A 26,483-nucleotide genomic window follows, 5' to 3' on the forward strand; every position below is an offset into this window, starting at 1 on the left:
TAGTAGGCCATTAAAAGAGCATAATGTGCAAGCAGCAAGGTGCACTAGTCTCTCAATTCCGAGAAAATAGCAAGGGCCGGCACGGTAGCTCAGCGTGTTCATTCAGAGGGTTAGCTGCCCTCTGTAATAAAAAATTGAGTGACTGAATCAACAATGGACTCGAACAGGTTGCATGAGACATCTGCCCCTAACAAATACAACGAACAAAAGGAGATGTAAAAAAAAAAGTAGTTAGCGTGTGAGCTATGTAAGACGAACGTGCATGAGGCGACGGTTCATCTCCCTTTCGAACTTAATTTTTAATCTCTCTTTTTTCATCGCTGGTGTTATTTAATTTGTATTTGAGACGTAATATAATAACAAAGGCGACCTATATTTGCATGAAGTTTTAGTGAATTTCACATTATTCGGCTATTCACTGTTTAATTACACTTAATTATTAGAACAATCGTATTTATAACTATCGACAGGTAAATTTTCCTGAAAATGTATGCCTGTCGTGAAATGCCTTAGGCATGCAGTCTGGTAATAAGGTACCCGGAACTACTTTGCACTTCCACGCTTCGAGCTGCAGACACAGAGACAGGCCCCATTTTGCAGTTAACCTGCGTAGCGGTGAAACGTTGCTCATGTAACAAGAGCGAATAGTGTACGTGCAATTTTAATATCGCAGAATTTACACTTTTACTACAAAAATGAACATTGGAGCGGGAATCGAAACGTTGCTTCATACACCTTGCTATTACGAAGCTCGAACGCTAATCCCTTTTTCAAATCTCATTTTGTTCGTTATTATTCGTTGCATTTGGTCGGTGCGGACGTCTCATGACAACCGTCAAAGTTCGTCGTTGATCCAGTCACTTATTATTATTTCTTTTCTCAGACGTTATGTCTCGCCAAAAATAAAAGTGACGCGGACCTTGATCACGCGTGACTTCCTTTTTACAGTACGGTGTATGTTACATTGCATTTAGGAACTTTCGGGTAATTGAACATGTATCAATTACAGATTTCTGTAGTTGTGTATATACCTTTGGATGTAGCTGTATTGCGCTGATGTACTGGTGGATATTGTGTGGTATGACTCCTGTAGTTGACAGTATAATTGGTATAATGTCTACTTTATCCTGATGGCCACATGTCCTTGACTTCCTCAGCCAGTTGGATGCATTTTTCAATTTCTTCTCCTGTTTTCTTCCGTAAATTTGTTGTATTGGGTATGGATATTTCGATTAGTTGTGTTAATTTCTTCTTTTTATTGGTGAGTATGATGTCAGGTTTGGGGTCGACAGAAAAGACCGATCCCACGCGTCGGCTTTGACCCGTGACGTAAGGGTGTTGTCGTGTGACGTCATGACGGCGCGGAGTTTGGTTTGTGTGTGTGGCGTGTTGTGGTTTGTTGTGCTCTACCTTGGTATGTTCAGGGTTTTCGTTTGTGTGATGTTATGGGCTCAGTTTGCTTTTGCTCATTATCCAGAATTGGAGTGTCGGCTGTGTTTGTAGTGGAAATAGTTTCAGTGAGTTAACGATTATGTGTGAAGGTTAATTTAGTGTTGTTCGCTGTACGTCGTGTGGTAATTTTAGTAAAATTAAGTGCACAGGTCAAGGGAAGTGTTCGATCCCAATGTGTGGCTCTGTATGTTGGTATTGGTATCGGGAGATATTTTTGAGCTATATAGGCCAAGGGAAGTGTTGAGCCTAATGTATGGGATCGGGAGCTGCTGTTGAGCTATATAGGTCAAGGGAAGTATCCAATTCCAGATGATATTGTGTTTAGTTGTATTTGGGGAGTTTTGTGATGTCGGTTATTTTCGTCGTTTTGTGTGGTTTCGTATGGAGGTGGGCGTCTAAATTTGTTTATATTTAGTTTGCTCCCACCCAAAAACACTACATTTCCCGCGCTTGTCCCGTTAGTGTCATTAGGCTTTTTGTGTAAAGTGTGTGTGTTTGTTTCTCGATGTATTTTCGTCCTCATAATGTGTACGTAACGACTTTATATGCGCCATATTGGAATCGTGGTTTATGGTCGTTTCCGCCATATTTGTGTCGTTATGGGTCAAAGCAGACGGGCGGGATCGGACGCTTCCGTATTTCCCAGGTTTGTTATGTGGTGTTGTTTTATCTGTTGTAATGGTTCTGTTCCAGTATAATTTGTATTCATCATTCTCCAGTACATTTTGTGGTGCATACTTGTATGTGGGAGCGTGTTGTTTTATTAGTTTATGTTGTATGGCAAGTTGTTGATGTATTATTTTTGCTACATTGTCATGTAGCATTGTGATCGTGGCATTGTGATCGTGTAAGTGTATTGAGTGCTTCTAGGTCTGTTACTCCATTTCACTACTCCAAATGAGTAGGTCAATATTGGTATAGCATAAGTATTTATAGCTTTTGTCTTGTTTCTTGCTGTCAATTCTGTTTTCAGTATTTTTGTTAGTCTTTGTCTATATTTTTCTTTTAGTTCTTCTTTAATATTTGTATTATCTATTCCTATTTTTTGTCTGTATCCTAGATATTTATAGGCATCTGTTTTTTCCATCTCTTCTATGCAGTCGCTGTGGTTATCCAATATGTAATCTTCTTGTTTAGTGTGTTTTCCCTTGGCTATGCTATTTTTCTTACATTCGTCTGTTCCAAAAGCCATATTTATATCATTGCTGAACACTTCTGTTATCTTTAGTAATTGGCTGAGTTGTTGATTTGTTGCTATCAGTAGTTTTAGATCATCCATGTATAGCAAATGTGTGATTTTGTGTGGGTATGTTCCAGTAATATTGTATCCATAATTTGTATTATTGAGCATGTTGGATAGTGGGTTCAGAGCAAGGCAGAACCAGAAAGGACTTAATGAGTCTCCTTGGTATATTCTACGCTTAATCTGTATTGGCTGTGATGTGATATTTGAATTTGTTTGGATATTAAGTGTGGTTTTCCAATTTTTTATTACTATGTTTAGGAACTGTATCAATTTAGGATCTACTTTGTATATTTCCAATGTCTGTAGTAACCATGAGTGGGGTACACTATCAAAAGCTTTTTGGTAATCAATATATGCGTAGTGTAGCGACCTTTGTTTAGTTTTAGCTTGGTATGTCACCTCTGCATCTCTCGGCAAAACACCCATCCGAGGCAGCTGACCATCATTACAGTTAACTAGATGTAAGCTTCATACTATCAAATAGACAGATCGAAGCCCGAAAATATCGCTTGAATTTTTTGTTTTTTTATTTATTTTTATTTTATTTTATTTTTTTTTTTTTTGCAGCTTGCTACAAAGCTGCTGAAGATAAGGAAATATACCTTTCAACGTTTTTTGAACAAAATTATCCCAGCAATCTGAAATATGTTCTTACAGTTGAGATTGGACGAGATGTTCAGCCGTGAAGACTCGCAAAAAGGAAACTTCTTGAGATGACGTCATCTAAATGGCTGCCAACTTAAATCAGTATAAGACCTGAAAATGGAGGATGGATTTTGTCTAGCCCAGGCATATTAACCCTTTCCATCAGTAATTGATATGTGACTAACTCGTGGAATACGCACGGACACCATCTCATTTTTGTAAATGATTTTCCACAATCTCTGTTTCTGGTTCTAGGGGCTGTAGAGGGGACTTAGTAAAAAGTTCTGATACGAGCCCATGTCCAGAAATGTGCCGTTTGGATAAAAGTTTAAATATCGGATCATTATAAACTCCCCTGATTCACAGTACGCAGGCACTGGAGACAATGATCTCTGACGTGAGACTGTTTTTACCATATGGCGGAAGTAAAATCGGAAGATCTCCTCGCTTCATTTTTTAACTGTTAAATGATCGTTCCAAATGACTTTCCCTTTCCTGGCATTTCCCACGCCTTACGGAGTCCGCTGTTTTCATAAACTCACAAATTTGTTTCAGATTTGTGGCCGTATGCTGCTCCTGTCTCTAGATCTGCCAGTTAACCTAAGGGAAAGGAATCATGTGCGCCATCTGTCTGTGAATCACGTAGACGTTGTCCTGTGTGTTGCCGTATTGTGACTGTTTGCACATAGTTTTTCCTTTGGCGAATTTTCTGGATCATCCCAGTATTCGCCTAAACAAGCGTGTACAACCTCCTAAAAAACATTATCTGGGCAGGGTACCAGACCTGTGGTCGTTAATCCGCCACGCGGTTTCGGTGCGGGTTCTCGGTCTGGCCCACCTTGGGTTGCAAGGTAGCCCATATCATAGATTAGTGTGTTCACGATGTCAGATTCTTGTGTATCTGAATCGGGACATGAAGGGTCAATTTATGTGCTAGTAGATTAACTCGGAAACAAAACATTTACTGTTCCAAAATCTGGTTTGTGATCACTGAGAACAGCCACAGGTACTTCATATGTTTAGCACTTGTCTGCTCATAAATGACTGAGGAACATACAAGGCAGGTGCTCACTCAATGGTAATAACTCTTCAAAATATCGGACAAAGCGAGTTACGTCCACGAACAACGCTATGGCACGTGATGCTCATGGTGTGGATTGGGAGACCCGTACAATCGCCATTACTTATTGCTGTTCATATAACAGTTCACCCTTGACTGTTCCGGATGTTAAGCGGTCAATTGGTTTGCATTCCACGATGCCAGCACATCCAGAGTGACAAATATTGCGCTACATGAAAAAAAGTAAATTAGTTGCGAACTATTGCGTGTACCCACTTCATCATGTAAACGTCACTACAGAGATTCAGGTCCTAGGTTATGACATGGTCGATACGCCTACCATCCTTGGCGATGATGTGACGCAGAAGAATAGAGAAATTCTGCATGACCCGCCGAAGTGTCGGAACATAGAGGCTGTCGATGACCTCCGGAATGGCTGTTTTCAGCTCAGCAATGGTTTTGGGGATACTGCTGTACACGTTGTCTTTATTTAATACAGCCCCACAAAAAGGAAGCGGCTTGCGGGGAATATCGCGGTCAATCGAGGCCAATGCCAGTGGCCTCTGTGGGGTACCACAGAGCCAGAATGCGGTCCCCAAAGTGCTCCCCCCAGGAAATCTATCTCCTGCTTCTATGGGGTCGAGGCTCCGTCTTGCGTGACCCTCGTCTTGTCGAAATCAGGGTCACTTTTGGATAATGGGGATGAAATCATCTTCCAAGACCTTCACGTACCGTTCAGCGATGGTTCAAATGGCTCTGAGCACTATGGGACTCAACAGCCGAGGTAATCAGTCCCCTAGAACTTAGAACTACTTAAACCTAACTCACCTAAGGACATCACACACATCCATGCCCGAAGCAGGATTCGAACCTGCGACCGTAGCGGTCGCGCGGTTCCAGACTGTAAGCGCCTAGAACCACTCGGCCATCCCGGCCGACTTTCAGTAATCACCGTGTTATCAAAGAATATCGCACCGAGTTATTCCGTGACTGGACCTTTGCACACCACACAGTCACCCGTTCAGGGTGAAGAGACTTCTCGATTGGGAAATGCGGATTCGCCAGTCCCTCAAATGCGCCAGTTTTTGCTTATTGACGAACCCATCCAAATGAAAATTGCCGACAACAATAGTCGCATGCGCATACTAATTCGCATTATGCCCGGCTGCCAACCTTGCTCTTTCATCGTCGTAACGCAAGTTGTGGCGATTTTATTTCACATCATTCAATAATTGTCATCCTGTATAAACGTGCTGATGCCAGGCTTCACACCCAACTATGACTCGCTATAAAGTGGTCGTTCAGTTAACTGCGCGTTCGCCCCCCCCCCCCCCCCCCTCTCTCTCTCTCTCTCTCTCTCTCTCTCTCTCTCTCTCTCTCTCTCTCTCTCTCCCCCCCCCCCCCACTCTGAACCAAGACTCGCTTGAATTTATTCCCATTCTGCACCTATTCTGACGAGTATTTGGTTTCTAGGTAACTATAGTATTTGGAGATTCTTGCTTGTGCTTAATCTACACCTGATCATTTTCAAACATGGCCCACTTTCTCGAAAGCGAGTGTATACTCATAAAATTACACATTTGGACACTTGAGATTCTTCACTCTGTGACTGGTCACTGGCTATCCAACTAGTACCATGCCGTGCCAGCTATATTGGTACCGACTCTTTACGACGTATTTACTAGTATTATTCTGGGCATTAATACCGGAACACAGTCAACTCTAACTGTACCAGTTCTTGAGCCTGTTTCTTCCTCCTCTGAAGGTTAGAAGAAAATTTCACCAGCCACTCTGATCGAAGGAAATCAACTTATCATGTCTGGGGTAGAACGCCACCCTCTAAAAAGAAGAGGGCCCGACAGTTTGTGGGCGCTTATGCCACATTAGTTACAATGCGCGACCTTTTTAACTAACTGCATTATGTGGTATATGAACTAGACGGTAAGATTAGACTTGCCTGGGTGAGAGAGGGGGGGGGGGGGGTGTTATACCCCTATCTTAGTTGCCAATATAGCGCGAGCAATTATAGTATAATGTTCTGGATACTGCGAGGATTTTTTTCATAAACAAATGGGGAGGGTATTTGTTTTACAATAACTGACTCAACCACTTGGTAGCGATCATCCTCTAATATTTATTTTTGTCAGGCTTTCGTAAACGTCTGGCTTCGCTTCTGAAACGAAATCTAATCTGAAAGAGTTTCCTTGTATTGTACTGTGTGTGTGTGTGTGGGGGGGGGGGGGGGGGGGGGGGGGGGTGGGGTGTGGGGGGGGGGGGGGGGGGAACGGCGGCGGAGTGTTGTGTGTATCTAATTATCCCGATTGATCCCGTAACTAATTAAACACCCACAGTTGTCGGAAGCAAACAACAAGCAACGAATATAAAATGTTTAAATGTTTCAAATGGCTCTAAACACTATGGGACTTACCATCTGAGGTCATCAGTCCCCCTAAAATGTCTGATAATTTGTGCTGAGGATTTGCAGTTATTTACAAGTATGGTGTTCAGAATGTTGTACGAGCAGCCACATTGATCTCTGTAAAACAGCAGCGTTCATTGCGCCATTGATCCTAAAATGGTAAAATTAACTATTGAGTTTTTCAAAGTTTTGGTTAGTTTGACTAATCGATTATATAAAAGTTTCATGTGGATGGGAAAGGTTGGTGTTGTTTTGTCTTACCATGAATGTTGATAGACGACGTTTTTATGCCCAGCAGAAACATGACGATGTTCCGGCTGAACGGTGACGAGTTGATGTTCGGCACCTCAGTGCACCACATACAACAGCACATTCCTCAAATGAAGATGATGAAAGTGCACATACCCTTCACCTTCAAGCTGCTAGAGTCCACTAAGCCATCCTACTCGGGATCACCCACAGGTACGGCAGCGGTACAAAACATTTTGATTAATGTGTATAAAATTCTGTTCTTTTTGTTACTGTTCTTATCCTTTACCTAGGTTATTGCTCAAATTCTATAAACTTTAAAAGTCTGCCAAGAGTTTGTTTCGATTTCTTAAGTTTCGCTCCAAAATGTGTATCGCAAATAGAAAGATCCATCATCAAGGTTTCTAAGATCCATTTCAGGCTTTTCGCCACGATCTGGTGAAGCATTCGCACCTGTCTATAGCGCGAATACGCTTCACTGCTGGTCCAATAGAATCTCTCTGCGTGCTCTGATTTTATTGCGGATATATCGTCAACAAATTCATTTAAGAAAATATTGAAAATCAACAGGTCAGTATTGTCATACTTTAGTTTGTTGACGGGGTACGTGCAATGGAAATCAGGTAACTTAAGGAGTAGCATTGAAGCAGATTCTAGGAACAGGATGGCGCTGTTGCTGTTTCAGGTCGTGTCGAAAGGTCTCAGGTTAAACTTAGAAGCCCTCATGTAAGAAGTAAAGATTTAAAAAAGAAATATCGAACTACAGAGAGTCCACGGACTTTCTCTCATAAGACGTATTTCACTGTGTTTCTGAAACCAAAGGAAAGTTATTTTGTAGCTTTAATAAACTACTATTCTATGAAATACGGCATTTCTTCTCCTGACCAAAAAGAATTGCGTGGTATAATTACAAGTAAGAGTAAGAAACAGTTATTTTTGATGACTTCTTCTGTCTGCTTTGTTTTACACGCGAATGTGGAATGGAATTTCTCATATCTCATTACGTTTGATCGTGTCAGGGAGTCAGGGACCTTTTCTCTGGCGATACTCTTACGCTGACTGATGTGAAGTAACAAGAATTAAGTGAAATTCTTAGGAAAGGCGCAGGAGTTTTTTCACGTTAGTCATCGCTGGCCTCTTAGACCGCCAAACGACTTTCAAGAAGGTGTCAAAACAATTTTAGTTTCCTTTTGGCAACTAACGAAACTTTCAGTTTACATTTGAAAATGAAGTGCAGTAATTATATATTAGTATGACTGAAATACACTGATATCCCTACTCAACCGACAAAATTTCGGTGGTTGTTCAGGAACATTTTCTGAATATTTTGATATTAGCGACACATGGCGACATCACTGAACAACCTCCAAAGTTTTTGTCGGTGGATTTCGGTTTCACCCTGAATAGGTTTTAAATAGCCGCCGTCATAAAATGTCTTAACCGAAGTTTTATATTTAGATTTATAGGATCTTCTGTTAGGACGATGGTGGCCAAAATAAAACGCCTGAAAAAATGTTTACACGTCTGACAGGAATTAAGTTGCCGTGGTTAATGAACAGGTGATGTGTTCGTGTAGTCTCTTTGTGGGTTTAACTGAACCAACTACTTCACACAATATGTGCATGATCACTTTACCGTATTGACGGTATACTGTCACTTTCTCGTGTTTTCTTCATACAGTTGACCTCCTGTGCAGTGTCACTAATCGTGCCGCAAGACTAAGTTTCCAACTGTAGAGGGTCGATCGCTGTAAGAAAGCTCATATCTATGCGAACTCACTACGAAGTGGCGTAACTGCCCTTTAAAAGAACTCTTCTGTATTTGATTGTTGTCGCATTAAGATTTACAACGTTTGGTGAAAAGTCTCTTACTTCTCACAAGGGAAGCTCTCCCCGTCGCACCCCCCCCCCCCCCTCCCTCAGATTTAGTGGTAAGATGACCCAATCGATATCCCGTCAAAAACGGAACATAGAAAAAACATGAAAACACGCTGTAGTGAACTGTGAAAAAAGAAGCAAAATAGAAATGGTGGACAGTCCAAGCTGAAGTTGTGCAACATGGAACAAATTGGAATGGCCAGTGCCGTGGTTATGTGATAACGCTGTTGGACTGCCAACAAGGAGATCCACATTCAAATCTCCCTCATGTCACTTTTTTTTCCCCCTAAAGCACAAAGTTATGAACTGTCAGTCGTTAATGTCTGTAATTTTTTTCTTTCTTTCTTTCTTTTGCTACTGCCTTTATCCCGCATCGTGCACAGGGTCGGCAGGGTTAAGTACGGATTTGGCATGGTGAATTTTAAGGGGTGGGCGGATGCCCTTCCTGCCGCTACCCCATACCCCCCTGGGACGGAATTAGTGGACCCCAGTTGTCTGTGTCTACTCTAAATCGTGAAATAGTGTGAATGTGTTTCAAATGTCTGCGAGTCGTGTAACTGAGGCGGGACGTGGGGACCAGCCCGGTATTCACCTAGCAGGATGTGGAAAACCGCCTAAAAACCACATCGAGGCTGGCCAGCACACCGGCCGTCGTCGTTAATCCGCCGGATGGATTCGATCCGGGGCCGGCGCGCCTACCCGATTCCAGGAAGCAGTCTCGGCTATCCTGGCGGGTCATTGATGTCTGTAATCTGTATTCAAATTTCGGCCTGTGTCGTGATGTAAGGTCTATTCGCAACAGCGAGACGTAAGGATGGAACCTCCAGATGTACGTGCCACCTCTTTGTTCTATAAAAGTGCCACATGTTATGGCCCTTACATTCCGTATTGGAAGTTTTAACTCGTGAATACCTTTGTTGTAATATAGTTAACACTCGTTTGTTGTTTTCATTTCTGTGAGAAGCCTACTTTCACTGTTCATAACGTACTTGCGACTGTAACACAGCCTTACCAAATGGCTCATATTCTGTAACCAATGTATGGTACGACGATTGCCACGACTACGGGAGGAGAACAGACACGTCAGTGACCGGACAGAAAGTTCATAATTTTGCGAGGAAAATAGGCACGAGGGCGGTTCGAACACGGATCTCCCGCTTCGCAGTGCAACACCGTGTCCACACAACCTCGACGCCGTGGTTCTCACAGTTCGCTCCATGTTGGACATCTTGAGCTTGGACTGTTCCCTGTTCCTGTATTGTTTTTCTTTCTTAACAGTACAGTACACCTTCCTGTTTTCACGCTTTATCTTTGTTCGGGTGGACGGCCTATTCTCTGGGCCAGTTTACCACTATTCCTGGGAGGGGGGGGGGGGAGGGGGGGGGATAGCGATGGGGAGTTTCCCCTTAAGTGAACCTCAAAACAGCACACAAGGGAACGACATTTCTACACAGTTTTCTACCAGTTTTTTTCTGGATGTTTATTTTGTCAGCAGAGGTGCTTCCTCTATGCCTTCCAAAACACCGCCAAGCATCTGATTGCGAGGAAGAAGTGGAACAGCCTGTTAAACTCACAGAAAAATCATCATTTTATTCAAGATATTGTAAAAGACTGCCATTGACGTAGAAGCAGCGCTATGCGCTGTCCATCTTAATTTCGGGGCACGTGTGGCAGTTCTGAGGAACGACAGTTTTATATTCGCCACGCTGTTCCGCTTACAGGAACATGGAAAATACTTCTGAAACACGTAGCGATAGCTGTCACAAACTCAGTAAAAGGCTGGAGTCGAGACTTCTGTAATGTTGACAAAATGGTGAAAGTTAGTCATTTATTATTACTCAGAGTGCAAACAAAACCTTCATCACTGGTAAATACTTAAATGGAAAAAGTAATACTTAAACAGAAAAATAACACAGAGATCAATCCCAGGGAAATAAATCATTATATAGAATGGCAATTGTTTCATCTTCTTGAAAGGCGTTATTGGAAAGCGGAATTCGGGGGAGGGTTGCCGCGAGGTTGAGTGGGACGAACTTCGTGTCGCCACAAGCACAGAGTATCGAACTGGGTTCCCGCTTTTGAGTTTGAGACTGACCTCTCTGCTTCAAAGGCAAGGTCTAAGTACCGAAAGTCCAATGACGATTGTGTAATGATCTTGTATTGTTAAAAGTTAAATGGAGCTTTAATCAGCCAGGGGGTGATACGAAAAACAGTGATCTGTTCGCTGTGGTCTTCTTGGAAGCGGTATCCTCTTGCGTGCCTCAGATTTGTACCTAATGGCTAGTTCTCCAGGAATTACATCAAGTCCGAAAATTAGTGAGAATCTGAATTTCTGACGTGCACAAAGTATTACCAGAAGTGAAAGTTGATAGAACTGCTGGAAAATATAATTTCGACACTCGGTTAACAAATTTTACTACCACGCTACCTGTAAGGTTGTTAAGTTTTTAATACCGTGTGTTTCAAGATTGTTCAGAAGCATTGACGGAAGACGGCAGTCATCTAAAGCATCGTTTTTAATCAAGAATAAATTATTTGAAATGTTTTCCTTTGCATTTATATTCTGTGTTTTCCTGGTTCGTTTTCAGTTGGTGGAGCATAAGGTCAGAATAGATTTCGGCACTTCCCCTTTTTTCTATCTTTGTCTTACGAACTTCTTGAGGTTGGCCCTACGCCAGAAACTGCTTCTTAATGTCGTCCTTGCACGCAGATTTGAGCTGTAAATATTTATCTGGTTTTTTTTATGTCAACGATCTCTCGTGGGTTGCAAATATCACATTCATAATCATCGTTCGCAGATAAACAATCAGAGAACGTGATTCAGCAGGCAATTTGTCCTTGAACAACACAGACAAAAAGCTGTTTGGCAGAGCTCCTGTACAAATGTCTATGTTCTTGGTGCTGGAATGAGGCGGCCAATAATATGAAGTCATTCATTATCCCTCAGTCTTCAACCATCCGCTCAGACCGTGACGCACATTAAACTTATTAGGACATCCTCAGTTTTTAAGTTGAGTCGGCAGACTTTTGACGCTCAGACTTCGTATTATTCACAGAGCGGGGTATCAGTTTATATATTCTTTCTAGCTGTGCGGCAGAAAAGTATTAAATTTGAGCACGCGCATGAAACAAGACTTTTACAGCGTCAACATTCATTACATTCGTTTTTTTTCTTTGTAGGAGAAAAACGCTTTCGGAGGTGAGAAGCTTGCAGTTTAAGATTGTCGTTTTCAAGGCGTGTTACGAAAAAAAGCAGAGCGAGCGGCACAGTCTTTAAGAAACTGAACTCCTTAGCGAGACGTGCGTGTTACAAATCCCAGTCCTGCTACCGAACTTTTTCTGTGGTGTCTCGAGTGACTTGAAGCAATACTTCCCACAGCAAAGACAGCAGCTAATCTCCTTTCCATCCTGTCCAATCGCAATATTTAGTAATTTGTCATGGTTTCTAATGACAAGAGTATCTTTGGGGCCGTTGTTCTTCCTTCTGCTAACAAACTCTGAAAGCTGAACCGAATGTTGCGTACATTTAGAAATCGTTAGACACGCTGTGTTAGTACCTCTGATGCTGTTTTAGTACAAGCATATGAATTGGTAACATTTAACGGTTTTAGATCGTTCCTACACAAATCCACTTCTCACCTGTCCTGCGTAACGTTTAAAATTAAAGTTAGCCTCAGAGCGCATACATATAAATAAGAGAACCGGACAGAAAGCTATATGTTGTCTAAATCAGTGTGTCCTAAATGAAGGTAGATGTTTCTGAAATAGGTTTACGGAAAGAATCTATCTTGACCTCGTTACTCTGCTTAGTTAAAGAATGCCGAAGTGAATTATCCTACGTTATGGATTTTACGTTTCTAGCGTTTGTAGACTTAGAGAAAGCTTTTGACAATGTTGACTGGAGTACTCTTTCAAAATCTGAGGGTGGCAGGGGTAAAATACAGGGAGCGAAGGGCTATTTACAATTTGTACAGAAACCAGAAGGCAGTTATAAGAGTCGAGGGACATGAAAAGGAAGCAGTGGTTGGAAAGGGAGTGAGACGGTGTTGTACCATATCCCCGATGTTATTCAATCTGTGTATTGAGCAAGCAGTAAAGGAAACAAAAATATACTGAGTAAGGATTAAAATCCATGGAGAAGAAATTAAAACTTCGAGGTTCGCCGATGTCAGAGACAGCAAAGGACCTGGAAGAGCAGTTGAACGTAATGGACAGTGTCTTGAAAGAAGGACATAAGATGAACATCATCAAAAGCAAAACGAGGGTGATGGAATGTAGTCGAATTAAATCGGGGATTCTGCGGGGATTAGATTAGGAAATGAGACGCTTAAAGTAGCAAAGGAGTTTTGCTGTTTGGAGAGCAAAATAACTGATGATGGTCGAAGTAGGGAGGATATAAAATGTAGACTGGCAATGGCAAGGAAAGCGTTTCTGAAGAAGAGAAATTTAACATGGAGTATAGATTTAAGTGTCAGGAAGTCGTTTCTGAAGGTATTTGTATGGAGTGTAGCCATGTATGGAAGTGAAACATGGATGATAAATAGTTTAGGCAAGAAGAGAATAGAAGCTTTCGAAATGTGGTGCTACAGAAGAATGCTAAAGATTAAATGGGTAAATCACATAACGAATGAGGAGGTATTGAATAGAATTGGAGAGAAGGGAAATTTGTGGCACAACTTGACTAGAGGAAGGGATCGGTTGGTAGGACATATTCTGAGGCATCAGGGGTCACCAGTTTAGTATTGGAGGGCAGCGTGGAGGGTAAAAATCGTAGAGGGAGACCAAGGGATGAATACACTAAGCAGATTCAGAAGGATGTAGGTTGCAGTAGGTACTGGGAGATGAAGAAGCTTGCACACGATAGAGTAGCATGGATAGCTGCATCAAACCAGTCTCTGGACCAACGACGACAACAACAACAACAACAACAACAACATGGATTTTATCAATGGGAGGTGCCCATTCAGCCAGCTCAACAGTCAATTGCCATTTATGACGATACGAACGTAAACACAGCACAACAACCAGTCCCTGAGTGGATAAAATCTCCGAACCATCCGGTAATCGAACCCGGGCCTCTTCAATTGGCCGGCCGGTGTGGCCGTGCGGTTCTGGGTGCTTCAGTTTGGAACCGCGTGACCGCTACGGTCGCAGGTTCGAATCCTGCCTGGGGCATGGATGTGTGTGATGTCCTTAGGTTAGTTAGGTTTAAGTAGTTCTAAGTTCTAGGGGACTGATGACCTCAGATGTTAAGTCCCATAGTGCTCAGAGCCATTTGAACCTCTTCAGTTGCCGATCCACCGCGCTGACCACTCAGCCACAAAGACGGACTGCGTTATAGACTTCTTGGTAGAGCTAAGAATGAGCCGCAGGACCAGACGATTCTGCGCCTACTATTGTCCAAACGTGCCCCATGGGGAAGAGGCCCCTTGAGGAAAACGAATAATGCTTAATATCTTAAATGCGAACATTTTAGGTTAGGCTTTACTGTGACTGTTATTGACATTAAATGAAACGAGTTTACTGTTACCAGTCACTGTTTTTTGATTGGATGTGTAGGATGCTGATACTTGGGTTGTTAACATGGTGTTTTGTTTCATGCAGGTGGGTGGCCATTGCTGATGTGTGGTATTTTTTGTATTTAGTGCTGCCGTGTGTTCTTTGAATTTAACGTCAAATGATCTGCCTGCCTGGCCTATGTAGAAGCAGTCACAGTCCAAACATTCAATTTTGTACACACCTGGTTGATAAAGTGGGTTTCGTGTGCTGATGTTGTGTGGTCACTTCTGCCTTTTCGTTTGAAGACATTGGCAATCTGATATGAAATGATACCTAGAAAGGGGATCGTATGGAAGATGTTATTTTCTTTTTGTTTTTTGTGATGTGATGGCTTTGCCACTATTGTTTTAGGGTATCTACTATGGAGCTGTTATAACCATTTGTAATAGCTGTTTGTTTTATTATTTCAATGTCTTGTTCATATTTGTCTCCAAAGAACGGTAGTTGAATAGCTCTATTGATCATGTACCGGAATGCTGCCATTTTGTGGGCTCTGGGGAGAGAAGAGGAGTTGTCGATTGTAGTATGTGCTGTGGTAGAGTTACAATAAATTTCAAGCTGATTTCTGTTATTTTTTATTGTAATGGTAAGGTCTAAAAAAACCTTATATCATCTGTTTGATGTTAAACTGTGAATTTTATGTTTTCATGGGACTTGTTGAATAACTGGTTCCTCACTGATGTCATCTTTAGTGCTTTTAATTAAAATGATGGTATCATATACATATCTGTAGTAGTAGATGATATTTTTGAGTAGGTGCCGATTGGAATTCAGGATTTTGTCTCCTAAGTTACTTATAAATATTTCAGCTAGCAATCCAGGAAGATTTGAGCCCATTGCCAGACCATCTGTTTGTTTGTAGATTTTACTGTTAAATTTAAAGTAGTTGTGTGAAGGTTTAAATTCAAGCAGTTCCATTAGTTCAGTAATCTGAGTTGAAGGAATTTTTTGTGCTTTTGTAGGTTGGCATTGATTAGCTATAGTGTGGGATCTCTGGGCACAGAGGAATAAAGGTTTTGTATGTCAAATGAGGCAATTGTGGCTGCATCAGGTACTTCCATGCATTTGACAGAGTTCTTTACATTTAAATCTATATTCGATATTAGTAATTTTCTTTCAGAAACGCTTTTCTTGCTAGTGCCAGCCTAGATTTTGTATCCTCTCTACGTTTATCATAATCAGTTCTTTAACTATCCAAATATAAAAACTCGCTTACTTCTAGTGTCGCTTTTCTTGAATTATTTTCCTCACCATCTACTGATTTAATTAGACTATATTCTATTGCCGTTGTTTTGCTTAGTTGATGTTAATATTATAGTCTTCTTTTGAAATCGCTGTCCATTCCAGTCAACTGCTCTTCAATGTCCTTTGCTGTCTGTGACAAAATTGTCATCAAACCTCAACGTTTTTATTTCTTCTCCCTGAACTTTAATTCTGTTTCCAAATTTTTCTTTCGTTGCCTTCAGTGCTTGCTCAGTGCACAGATTGAATAACATCGAGGATAGGCTACAGCCCTGTCTCACTCCCTTCTCACCCACTGCTTCCCTTTCATGCTTCTCTACGCTTGTAACTGCCATCTGGTTTCTATACAAGTTTAAATAGCCTTTTGCTCCCTTTATTTTACTCTCTATTACCTTCAGAATTTCAAAGAGAGTATTCTGTCAACATTGTCAAAAGTGTTCTCTAGTCTACAAATGCTATAAGCATATATTGCCTTTCCTTAACCTGTGTTCTAAGAGAAGAGGTTGTGTCAGTATTGCCTCTCATGTTCCTGGATTTCTCCGGCATCCAAACTTATCTTCACCTAGGTCAGCTTCTACCCGGATTTTCCGTTCTTTTATAAATAATTTGTGTCAGTGTTTTGCAACCATGACTTGTTAAACTGATAATTCGTTAACATTCACATCTGTCAGCACATGCCTTCTTTGGAACTGAAATTTAACATTCTTCTTGAAGTCTGAGGCTATTCCACACATCTCGGACAAACCGCACTCCTGGTGGAATAGTTTCGTTGTGGCTGGCTCTCCCAAGGGGATCAGTAATTCTGAGAATGTCGTCTACTCTATAGTCCTTGTTTCGACTTAGGCGTAGATGAGATGAGAAGAATTTGACACAGCACTGAACGACCTAAGTCCTCTTCCCTTTTTAAAGTCGTGCCTCCAGCCTCATTTCCTTTGTATAGCCTCTCTCTACATTTCTTTTGCCTTTCAGTTTTCCCTTCTTTGCTTAGTTCTAGTTTTCCATCTGCGCATTTTATATTTATGCAGCTGTTTTTCTTTTCTCCAAACGTCTCTTTAATTTTGCTATAGGTGGTACCTATCTTTCCTCTAGTGTTACATGCTTCTATACCCTTACCTTTATCTTACAGCCATTCGTACTTACCCACTTCGCATCTCCTGTCAAACTCATGTTTTAAACTGTATTTCCTTTGTGTGCTTCATTTGCTGCATTTTTCATATTTTCTCCTTCATCAATTAAATCCAATATCCCCTGTGATTTCCAAAGATTTTACTAGACCGTGCCATTTTACCTGTTTAATGTTCTGATGCCTTTACTTTATAATGTCTCAAAGCTACCTCGTACCCACTTGAAAATTGCCACATAGGTATGCTATATTCATGTACTAAACTTTGATGGATGCAATATACTCGTATTAATAGTCTCGTATATTATATTTGCGTATTTTATTATTATTATTAAAATCCTAGACGTCTGTAGCACGTTAAAAATGACAGCGCGTTATACTTAGCAGTGTAGGGAGGGGGAGGCGGATGGTGTGAGCCCAAACAGTGACGCCCCCCTTTCAATCAAACTCTGGATCAGTGCCACTCCCCTCTCCCCACCTCTCTCTCTCTCTCTCTCTCTCTCTCTCTCTCTCTCACCTTAACTTCTGCCCTTCTGCATTCTTGTGTAATGTCTTTTATTATCATTTATCACTCTTACTTACTAAAATCTCGTCTATTCTAATACTCCACTCGGCCCCAGCTAAACTATCCCTGACGGCATTGCCATGTGTCTTCCTTCTGGTAAGGGTTTCCCGTATACTTCTTAACTTCCTAAATGTTTGTGGTACCTTTGTCATACTTAATCGGCCCACTTAACTTTTAACATCTTTACATACAGAAGTAGCACGTTCTCAGTGCTTGGTCTATCTTCCATTTATACCGCGCTTCACTTGCAAAAGAAAGCTCTTCTCAAGACCACAGGATGAGGACTATATTGTTCCTTATTTAGTGATTTCCTGCCAGCAGAGCAGAGGAAATTGTGCAGTACTAATACAGTTGCACGTGGTTTTAAAGTTGGAGTTCTTTATCGGACAAGTCAGTTTGGAACCCTCATCCAGTCATTCTACCTAGTTTCTCCTAACTTAATGTAACCCATTCTCAAGTACGTTGAGCAATAATTCCGCCGCACGGGATTAGCCGAGCGGTCTACGGCGTTGCAGTCATGCACTGTGCAGCTGGTCCCGGCGGAGGTTAGTCCTCCCTCGGGCATGGGTGTGTGTGTGTTTGTCCTTAGGATAATTTAGGTTAAGTAGTGTGTAAGCTTAGGGACTGATGACCTTAGCAGTTAAGTCCCATAAGATTTCACACACATTTGAACATTTATTTTGAGCAATAGTTCCATTTCCCGTCGTCCATGAAACCGACTCTGTCTACGCCTTGTCATATAACAAAAAACAGTCAAAGAAAGGACAATGCCCTCGGCAAATGAGGCGGTTAAATTGTATTCTTCCTCTGCAGAGCACAAATAGGGCTGACTTCAGGAACAGGTTCTGCAGCGAGTTTTGAGTGGTCACTTTCTCGTAAACGGGAAACCTGATTCACTCGCGGACCGGTACTGGATTGCCGCCCATTGCTTTCAGGAAATTCTATTTCCTTATGCGTCTCTAGGAACAGGGCCAAAGACGTCAGCTGATCCTGCATAGTCACAAGCTTTCTAAATGAGAACCACTATTCTTTCCCTGGCAGTATCCAGTAGCAGTTTAAGAGTGTAGCGTGTAGATGACGTTCTCCTGTCCGTGGAGTAACTCGTTCTACGGTAGTTCAAATGGTTCAAATGGCTCTGAGGACTATGGGACTCAACTGCTGAGGTCATTAGTCCCCTAGAACTTAGAACTAGTTAAACCTAATTAACCTAAGGACATCACAAACATCCGTGCCCGAGGCAGGATTCGAACCTGCGACCGTAGCGGTCTTGCGGTTCCAGACTGCAGCGCCTTTAACCGCACGGCCACTTCGGCCGGCTCTACGGTAGTGTTAAATACTTGTCACAGTATTATGGAACCATATGAAAGACAAGTGCGAATTTTCAGACTCTGTTAAAGTCAAGGCGCCATAACGACGAATGTAGCGTTCTTAGGGAATAATACGAACATACTGGCACAGCCTCCACATTTCAGAAGTTTCTCTCAAAAATGGTTCAAATGGCTCTGAGCACTATGGGACTTAACATTTGAGGTCATCAGTCCCCTAGACTTGATGGGTAGAGCGTCTGCCATGTAAGCAGGAGATCCCGGGTTAGAGTCCCGGTCGGGGCACACATTTTCAGCTGTCCCCATCGAGGTACGTCAACACTCGTCAGCAGCTGAGGGTTTCAATTAATTATCATTTAACCAATTACATATTCTTCCATAATCTTATTTCTTTTCGAACCTTTCTTCTGTAACTGCTATATAGAGCTGCACTAAACGAAATCACACTTTAAAACGACACTTTAATTGCTGTAGGCAATTGGACGACAAAAGCTGTCTGACAGGTGACTGAAATAATTATTGGCATTACACGACATCAAATTACTGACCACTGCCGAGTGCGACCGAATTCTGCCGGACACGCCAGAAATATTCAGTATTCGTGAAGCGATTCCGAATCATTGAACGCGCCGAACTGTTGGATGCCGGATTATCGGGCTTTTATTGTACCGGTAAAAACTAAACTCGACGAGGGAGATAGAAGCCTTAACGAATAATGTTACCTGTAATAAGACAACAGCCACGAAAGCGACTGACTGAACGTGATCTACGGCGAGGGAATTCGGCCACCAAACGCAAAGAAGAGGTGATAGGTGGCAGGAGTACGTTGACAATTTGTACTGGTGCGAGAAATTGTTTGCTGACGTGAATAGAAGAAGGAATTGATGTCGGTTTGGAAGACAAGGGAGTTCAAATCTTAGAGTGTAACAGAGCTTTGGAATTTCTGAAACTCATTGGTGTAAGTGACAACCAAACGACTATTCAAGTTGGTTTCAGAATGTGAGAGACTGGAAACAAATAATAAGACACTCAGAAAAATATCACCCACACAATCCCGAAGATAGCAAGGGTAGAAAAGTGTGAAACTATCGCACAATCAGACCATGCATCAAAGTTGCTGATAAAAGTACACTACTGGCCATTAAAATTGCTACACAAAGAAGAAATGCAGATGATAAACGGGTATTCATTGGACAAATATATTATAGTAGAACTAACATGTGATTACATTTTCACGCAAATTCGCTGCATAGATCCTGAGAAATCAGTACTCAGAACAACCATCTCTGGCCGTAATAACGACCTTGATACGCCTGGGCATTGAGTCAGAGCTTGGATGGCGTGTACAGGTACAGCTGCCCATGCAGCGTCAACACGATACCACAGTTCATCAAGAGTAGTGTCTGGCGTATTGTGACGAGCCAGTTGCTCGGCCACCATTGACCGGACGTTTTCAATTGGTGAGAGATCTGGAGAATGTGTTGGCCAGGGCAGCAGTCGAACATTTTCTGTATCCAGAAAGGCCCGTACAGAACCTGGAACATGCGGTTGTGCATTATCCTGCTGAAATGTAGGGTTTCACAGGGATCGAATGAAGGGTAGAGCCACGGCTCGTAACACACCTGAAATGTAACGTCCACTGTTCAAAGTGCCGTCAATGCGAACAAGAGGTGACAGAGACGCGTAACCAATTGCATCCCATACAATCATGCCGGGTGATACGCCAGTATGGCGATGACGAATACATGCTTCAAATGTGCGTTCACCGCGATGTCGCCAAACACGGATGCGACCATCATGATGCTGTAAACAGAACATGGATTCATCCGAAAAAATGACGTTTTGCCATTCGTGCACCCAGGTTCCTCGTTGAGTACACCATCGCAGGCGCTCCTGTCTGTGATGCAGTGCAAGGGTAACTGCAGCCATGGTCTCCGAGCTGATAGTCCATGCTGCTGCAAACGTCGTCGAACTGTTCGTGCAGATGGTTGTTGTTTTGCAAACGTCCCCATCTGTTAACTCGCGGATAGAGACGTGGCTGCACGATCCGTTACAGCCATGAGGACAAGGTGCCTGTCATCTCGACTGCTAGTGATACGAGGCCGTTGGGATCGAGGACGGCGTTCCGTATTACCCTCCTGAACCCACCGATTCCATATTCTGCTCACAGTCATTGGATCTCGACCAACGCGAGCAGCAATGTCGCGATACGATAAACCGCAATCGCGATAGGCTACAATCCAACCTTTATCAAAGTCGGAAACGTGATGGTACGCATTTCTCCTCCTCACACGAGGCATCACAACAACGTTTCAACAGGCAACGCCGGTCAACTGCTGTTTTTGTATGAGAAATCGGTTGGAAACTTTCCTCATGTCAACACGTTGCAGGTGTCGCCACCGGCGCCAGCCTTGTGTGAATGCTCTGAAAAGCTAATGATTTGCATATCTCAGCATCATCTTCTTGTCGGTTGAATTTCGCGTCTGTAGCAAGTCATCTTCGTGGTGTAGCAATTTTTAATGGCCAGTAGTGTAATATGCAGGAGAATGAAAAAGAAAATTGAGTATTTGTCAGGCGGCGATCACTTTGGCTTTACGAGAGACACCAGAGAGGTATTTCCGAAGTTGAGATTGATAATGGAAGCAAAACTGTTGAAAAAACCAAAAAAAGAATTCATAGTAGTTGTCAATCTACAGAAACCAAAAAGCATTCACAGCGAGTGTCGACCTTACAAACCGCTGGACAACATAACATTGTGTTAGAAATTCTCGGGGAGACAGGTGTAAGCTCTTATGAGGAAAGGTAATATACAATATGCAAGAGCCAAGAGAGGGAAAAATAAGATGGAACACAAAAAACAAAATGCGGGGATAAAAAGGTGTAAGAGCGGGATACGGTGTTCGCCCCCTACTGCTCAACCTGTATACAGAAGCAGCAGTGTAATAAAAGAAATGCTCAAGAGTACAATTGAAATGCACGGTGGAAGGAAGGATATCTGTGATAAGATTCTCTGGTGACATTAATATCCTCAGTGAAAGAGAGAAAGAACCGCATGGAGTGAACAGTGTAATGAGAACGCGCTATGGATTTAGAATAATTCGAAGGAAAATGAAGTAATGAGGAGTAGTAGAAGTGATACATAATAAAATTAACATCAAAGTTGGGAACCACGAAGTAGAAAAAAACGAATAAATCATGCTACCCTCGAAACAAAGTAACACAGTATGGACGAAGCGAGGAGAACATAAAAATAGATTAGCACAGGCAAAGAAGGCATTCTTGGTCAAAAGAAATAAACTACTGTCAAATATCAGCTTTAATTCGAGGAAGAAATTTCTGAGAATGTATATCTTTAGGACAGCATTGCATAGAAGTGAATAATAGACTGTGGGTGAACTGGAGCAGAAGCAAAGCAGTCTTCATCATGATGTGAGAGCGAAAAATGCTGAAAATTGAATGGACTGATCAGAAATGAAGAGACCATCCGCACAATCTGCGAGGAATGTAATGTAATGAGTGGAAAACTTTCCTTACGATAAGGGAAAGTACGATAGCACATGGTCCAAGACATCATCGAGGAATAACGTAAGTGGTGTGGAAGCAACGGGGGGCAAAACACATAGAGGAAAACAGATATTGGAATATATCCAACGAATAACTGAGTACATTTGTTATATGTTCTACTGGGCTAAAGAGGTTGGCACAGGAGGAAGTCGGATCAGGTATAAATCAGAAGATTGATTTAGGATGGAGAGAGAGACTAGGAACAGCATAAAGGAAACATTCATACTCAAGCGCTTATTGCACTTCGTAAACAAAGTGAATATATGGAGCAAAATGTGATCCGTGGACTTGGTGATGGCGTCCGATAGGGACTCAAATGGGTTCCGTAGGATTTACATCAGGCGTAATTGGTCACCGAGACACCAACGTGAGTTCACTATAATGCTCCTCAAACGGCGAGAGGTGGAGGCCGTAGGTGAGCGAGAAAAATCTCTTGAAAGTCCTCTGATTTCAGATATTGAATGAATGTAGTCGTGATAGTTTACGTGCTCAGAGTTACTACTTACAGTTAGACACATTCACAGTTTCTAACATCAATTTTAGTCTTGTTGTTTTAAAACGGTAACGTGAGATGATTCGTAATGAGTTGTTTGTGACACGTTAAATTTTTAAATTCTGCCAAGAACTATACGAGATTCTGAAAATAAAATTGTTGTCGTTAGTTAGGCACCTAGGGCCGGATACTGTTTCAGCCGTTTAGTTGAATAAAGGGTGGTTGTAACTAAACTTCCGCTACTTGACACAATGCAGACGCAAAACAGTTTACTGTATGGGTACCCAACTTTATAGGAATGATGTTCAGACTGTGCGCTGCAGGATGTGCGTTGTTAAGTGTTAGTGTCATGACTTGCTGTTAGGTGCCGGTACTGGTACGCCGACGTAGGAGGAACTCGGACCCCAAGAATCAAGGACGTGCAGCGTGAACGCCACACGTTACTGTGATCCGCTTCAACAACATGTGATCCTTGCTCTACCAGAGAGCTGCTTTGGGCTCATCTGTTACGATGAACGATGGAGCTCCACCTCACTTTTGCTCGTGAGGCCACTCAGCTACTACGTAACACATTTGGAGAAAACCGAATCATTGGCCAATCGTTCCAAACTGCGGGGCCACCAAGATGACCAGGTTGAACCCTTGTGTTTCCTGGCTGTGGGGTTACTTGAAGAACATGGTTTATCAACATGACACCAACACACGTTGTATGTTGAAGATGAGCGTAGCGTAGCCAGCCAGCATCCCATGTGACATGTTTCGGGCAACGGGAGAGCAATCTGCAGTCCGGTTCCATGCTGCGTAGACGCAGATGGTCGGCACACAGAGCAACATTTGTAATCTGGTACTTATGGTTTATTCGTTACTTCTCTTTGCATGTCATTACAAACTTTCCCACAAAGCTTTTGTTCTACAACTACTCGTTTTTCATGGGGGCTCTCTGAAGAAGTACACTCCTGGAAATGGAAAAAAGAACACATTGACACCGGTGTGTCAGACCCACCATACTTGCTCCGGACACTGCGAGAGGGCTGTACAAGCAATGATCACACGCACGGCACAGCGGACACACCAGGAACCGCGGTGTTGGCCGTCGAATGGCGCTAGCTGCGCAGCATTTGTGCACCGCCGCCGTCAGTGTCGGCCAGTTTGCCGTGGCATACGGAGCTCCATCGCAGTCTTTAACACTGGTAGCATGCCGCGACAGTGTGGACGTGAACCGTATGTGCAGTTGACGGACTTTGAGCGAGGGCGTATAGTGGGCATGCGGGAGGCCGGGTGGACGTACCGCCGAATTGCTCAACACGTGGGGCGTGAGGTCTCCGCAGTACATCGATGTTGTCGCCAGTGGTCGGCGGAAGGTGCACGTGCCCGTCGACCTGGGACCGGACCGCAGCGACGCACGGATGCACGCCAAGACCGTAGGATCCTACGCAGTGCCGTAGGGGACCGCACCGCCACTTCCCAGCAAATTAGGGACACTGTTGCTCCTGGGGTATCGGCGAGGACCATTCGCAACCGTCTCCATGAAGCTGGGCTACGGTCCCGCACACCATTAGGCCGTCTTCCGCTCACGCCCCAACATCGTGCAGCCCGCCTCCAGTGGTGTCGCGACAGGCGTGAATGGAGGGACGAATGGAGACGTGTCGTCTTCAGCGATGAGAGTCGCTTCTGCCTAGGGTGCCAATGATGGTCATATGCGTGTTTGGCGCCGTGCAGGTGAGCGCCACAATCAGGACTGCATACGACCGAGGCACACAGGGCCAACACCCGGCATCATGGTGTGGGGAGCGATCTCCTACACTGGCCGTACACCACTGGTGATCGTCGAGGGGACACTGAATAGTGCACGGTACATCCAAACCGTCATCGAACCCATCGTTCTACCATTCCTAGACCGGCAAGGGAACTTGCTGATCCAACAGGACAATGCACGTCCGCATGTATCCCGTGCCACCCAACGTGCTCTAGAAGGTGTAAGTCAACTACCCTGGCCAGCAAGATCTCCGGATCTGTCCCCCATTGAGCATGTTTGGGACTGGATGAAGCGTCGTCTCACGCGGTCTGCACGTCCAGCACGAACGCTGGTCCAACTGAGGCGCCAGGTGGAAATGGCATGGCAAGCCGTTCCACAGGACTACATCCAGCATCTTTACGATCGTCTCCATGGGAGAATAGCAGCCTGCATTGCTGCGAAAGGTGGATATACACTGTACTAGTGCCGACATTGTGCATGCTCTGTTGCCTGTGTCTATGTGCCTGTGGTTCTGTCAGTGTGATCATGTGATGTATCTGACCCCAGGAATGTGTCAATAAAGTTTCCCCTTCCTGGGACAATGAATTCACGGTGTTCTTATTTCAATTTCCAGGAGTGTAGATGGGACTACGTTGTTGCTTAACACTGTATGGTAGGTAATACACCTCGTCAGGAGTTTGTGCAGAAACTCCTCAACAGAGCATAGTTGGGACGATATCCGTAGTGCATGCGTAGAACCTAATGTAAGCGATTTTCAGCAGGTGTTGTACCAACATTGTGTGCAATTTGTGCGGGTATATAAGACTACTACAAAAATGAAAAATGGAAATGAAGTCCCATGCTTCTTTACAGAGCGTAGGGGAACGATGCGGGAGACCCGCACTGCTTTACTAGGCAAGGTCCTAGTGGAGGTGGTTTGCCGTTGCCTTCCTCAGACCGTGATGATGATGATGATGACACAACAACACCCAGTCATCTCGAGGCAGGAAAAATTTCTGACCCCGCCGGGAATCGAACCCGGGACCCCGTGCTCGGGAAGTGAGAACGCTACCGCGAGACCACGAGCAGCGGACACTACAAAAATATCTACCTGGATTTTTTACTATCGCCAATAAAACAAGTCAGTTTGAAATTTTCTCGTTTTATAGCTGGTTCGGAAGCGAGCTTCTCTCAATGATACATTTGGCTTTCTCCATCATGTCGTAAAATTTGAATCATCATAGGAAGACTCTCCTGACACACTGATCCCCACTTCCATTTTCTATAGGTGAAGTAAATCACTGACGATAGTATGACTGATACACAAATATGTGGCTCTGTCCCGTAGTCGGAAAATATGCCACACCTGTCAAAGGAAATTACATTTTCCTTTGTTATGCAACCGGTCCGTTGCTCGACCACCGTAAAATCTGACTTCAAATGTTTAACGGCTCGGTAGATCTACCTAACAGAGCAGCTCTAAACAGAGTATTGCTCTCAGCTGCCCATGCCGAGTTCCACAATTTCCTATGTAGAGCATCAGCTAACCAGCTCCGCGCGCCACCTACATGTGGGGTGTTTACTGCGGAATTGATGGCAATTTCCCAGGCCCTTACCTTTATTAAACAGTCCCAACACAACCGCGTTTTGTTATGCACGGACTCGATGAGTGGCCTTCTTGCTATTGACCGGTGTTTTTCGCGCCATCCCTTGGTCTCTGCCATCCATGACCATCTCGCTGGTATTCACCGTGCTGCTTGTTCCATTGACTTCCTTTAGGTCCCTGGTCATGTGGGTATCCCGGGTAATGAGCTCGCTGATCGTTTGGCTGGGGGAGCAGTTACTTACCCCCCCGTTTTCTGTAGCCCCTCCTGCAGCGGATTTACGGCTTCACATCAAATCCCACTTCGCACAGTCATGGGCCAATTC

At 43.3% G+C, this 26,483-nt stretch overlaps 1 protein-coding gene across 3 annotated transcripts in view; it reads left to right on the forward strand.

Moving 5' to 3' along the window:
* The window catches only part of LOC124796357 (cell growth regulator with RING finger domain protein 1-like), a 416,632-nt gene that overhangs the window by 76,597 nt on the left and 313,552 nt on the right, over positions 1–26,483 (forward strand). For 2 of the 3 annotated variants that reach the window (XM_047260510.1, XM_047260512.1), the window contains exon 2: positions 7,118–7,284. In XM_047260510.1, the coding sequence (XP_047116466.1) occupies positions 7,118–7,284 (167 nt within the window). The remainder of the gene's footprint in view (positions 1–7,117; positions 7,285–26,483) is intronic. The other variant, XM_047260511.1, reaches the window with a different exon arrangement.

The sequence above is a fragment of the Schistocerca piceifrons genome, chromosome 4 (assembly GCF_021461385.2).
Source record: "Schistocerca piceifrons isolate TAMUIC-IGC-003096 chromosome 4, iqSchPice1.1, whole genome shotgun sequence".
NCBI lineage: Eukaryota > Metazoa > Arthropoda > Insecta > Orthoptera > Acrididae > Schistocerca > Schistocerca piceifrons.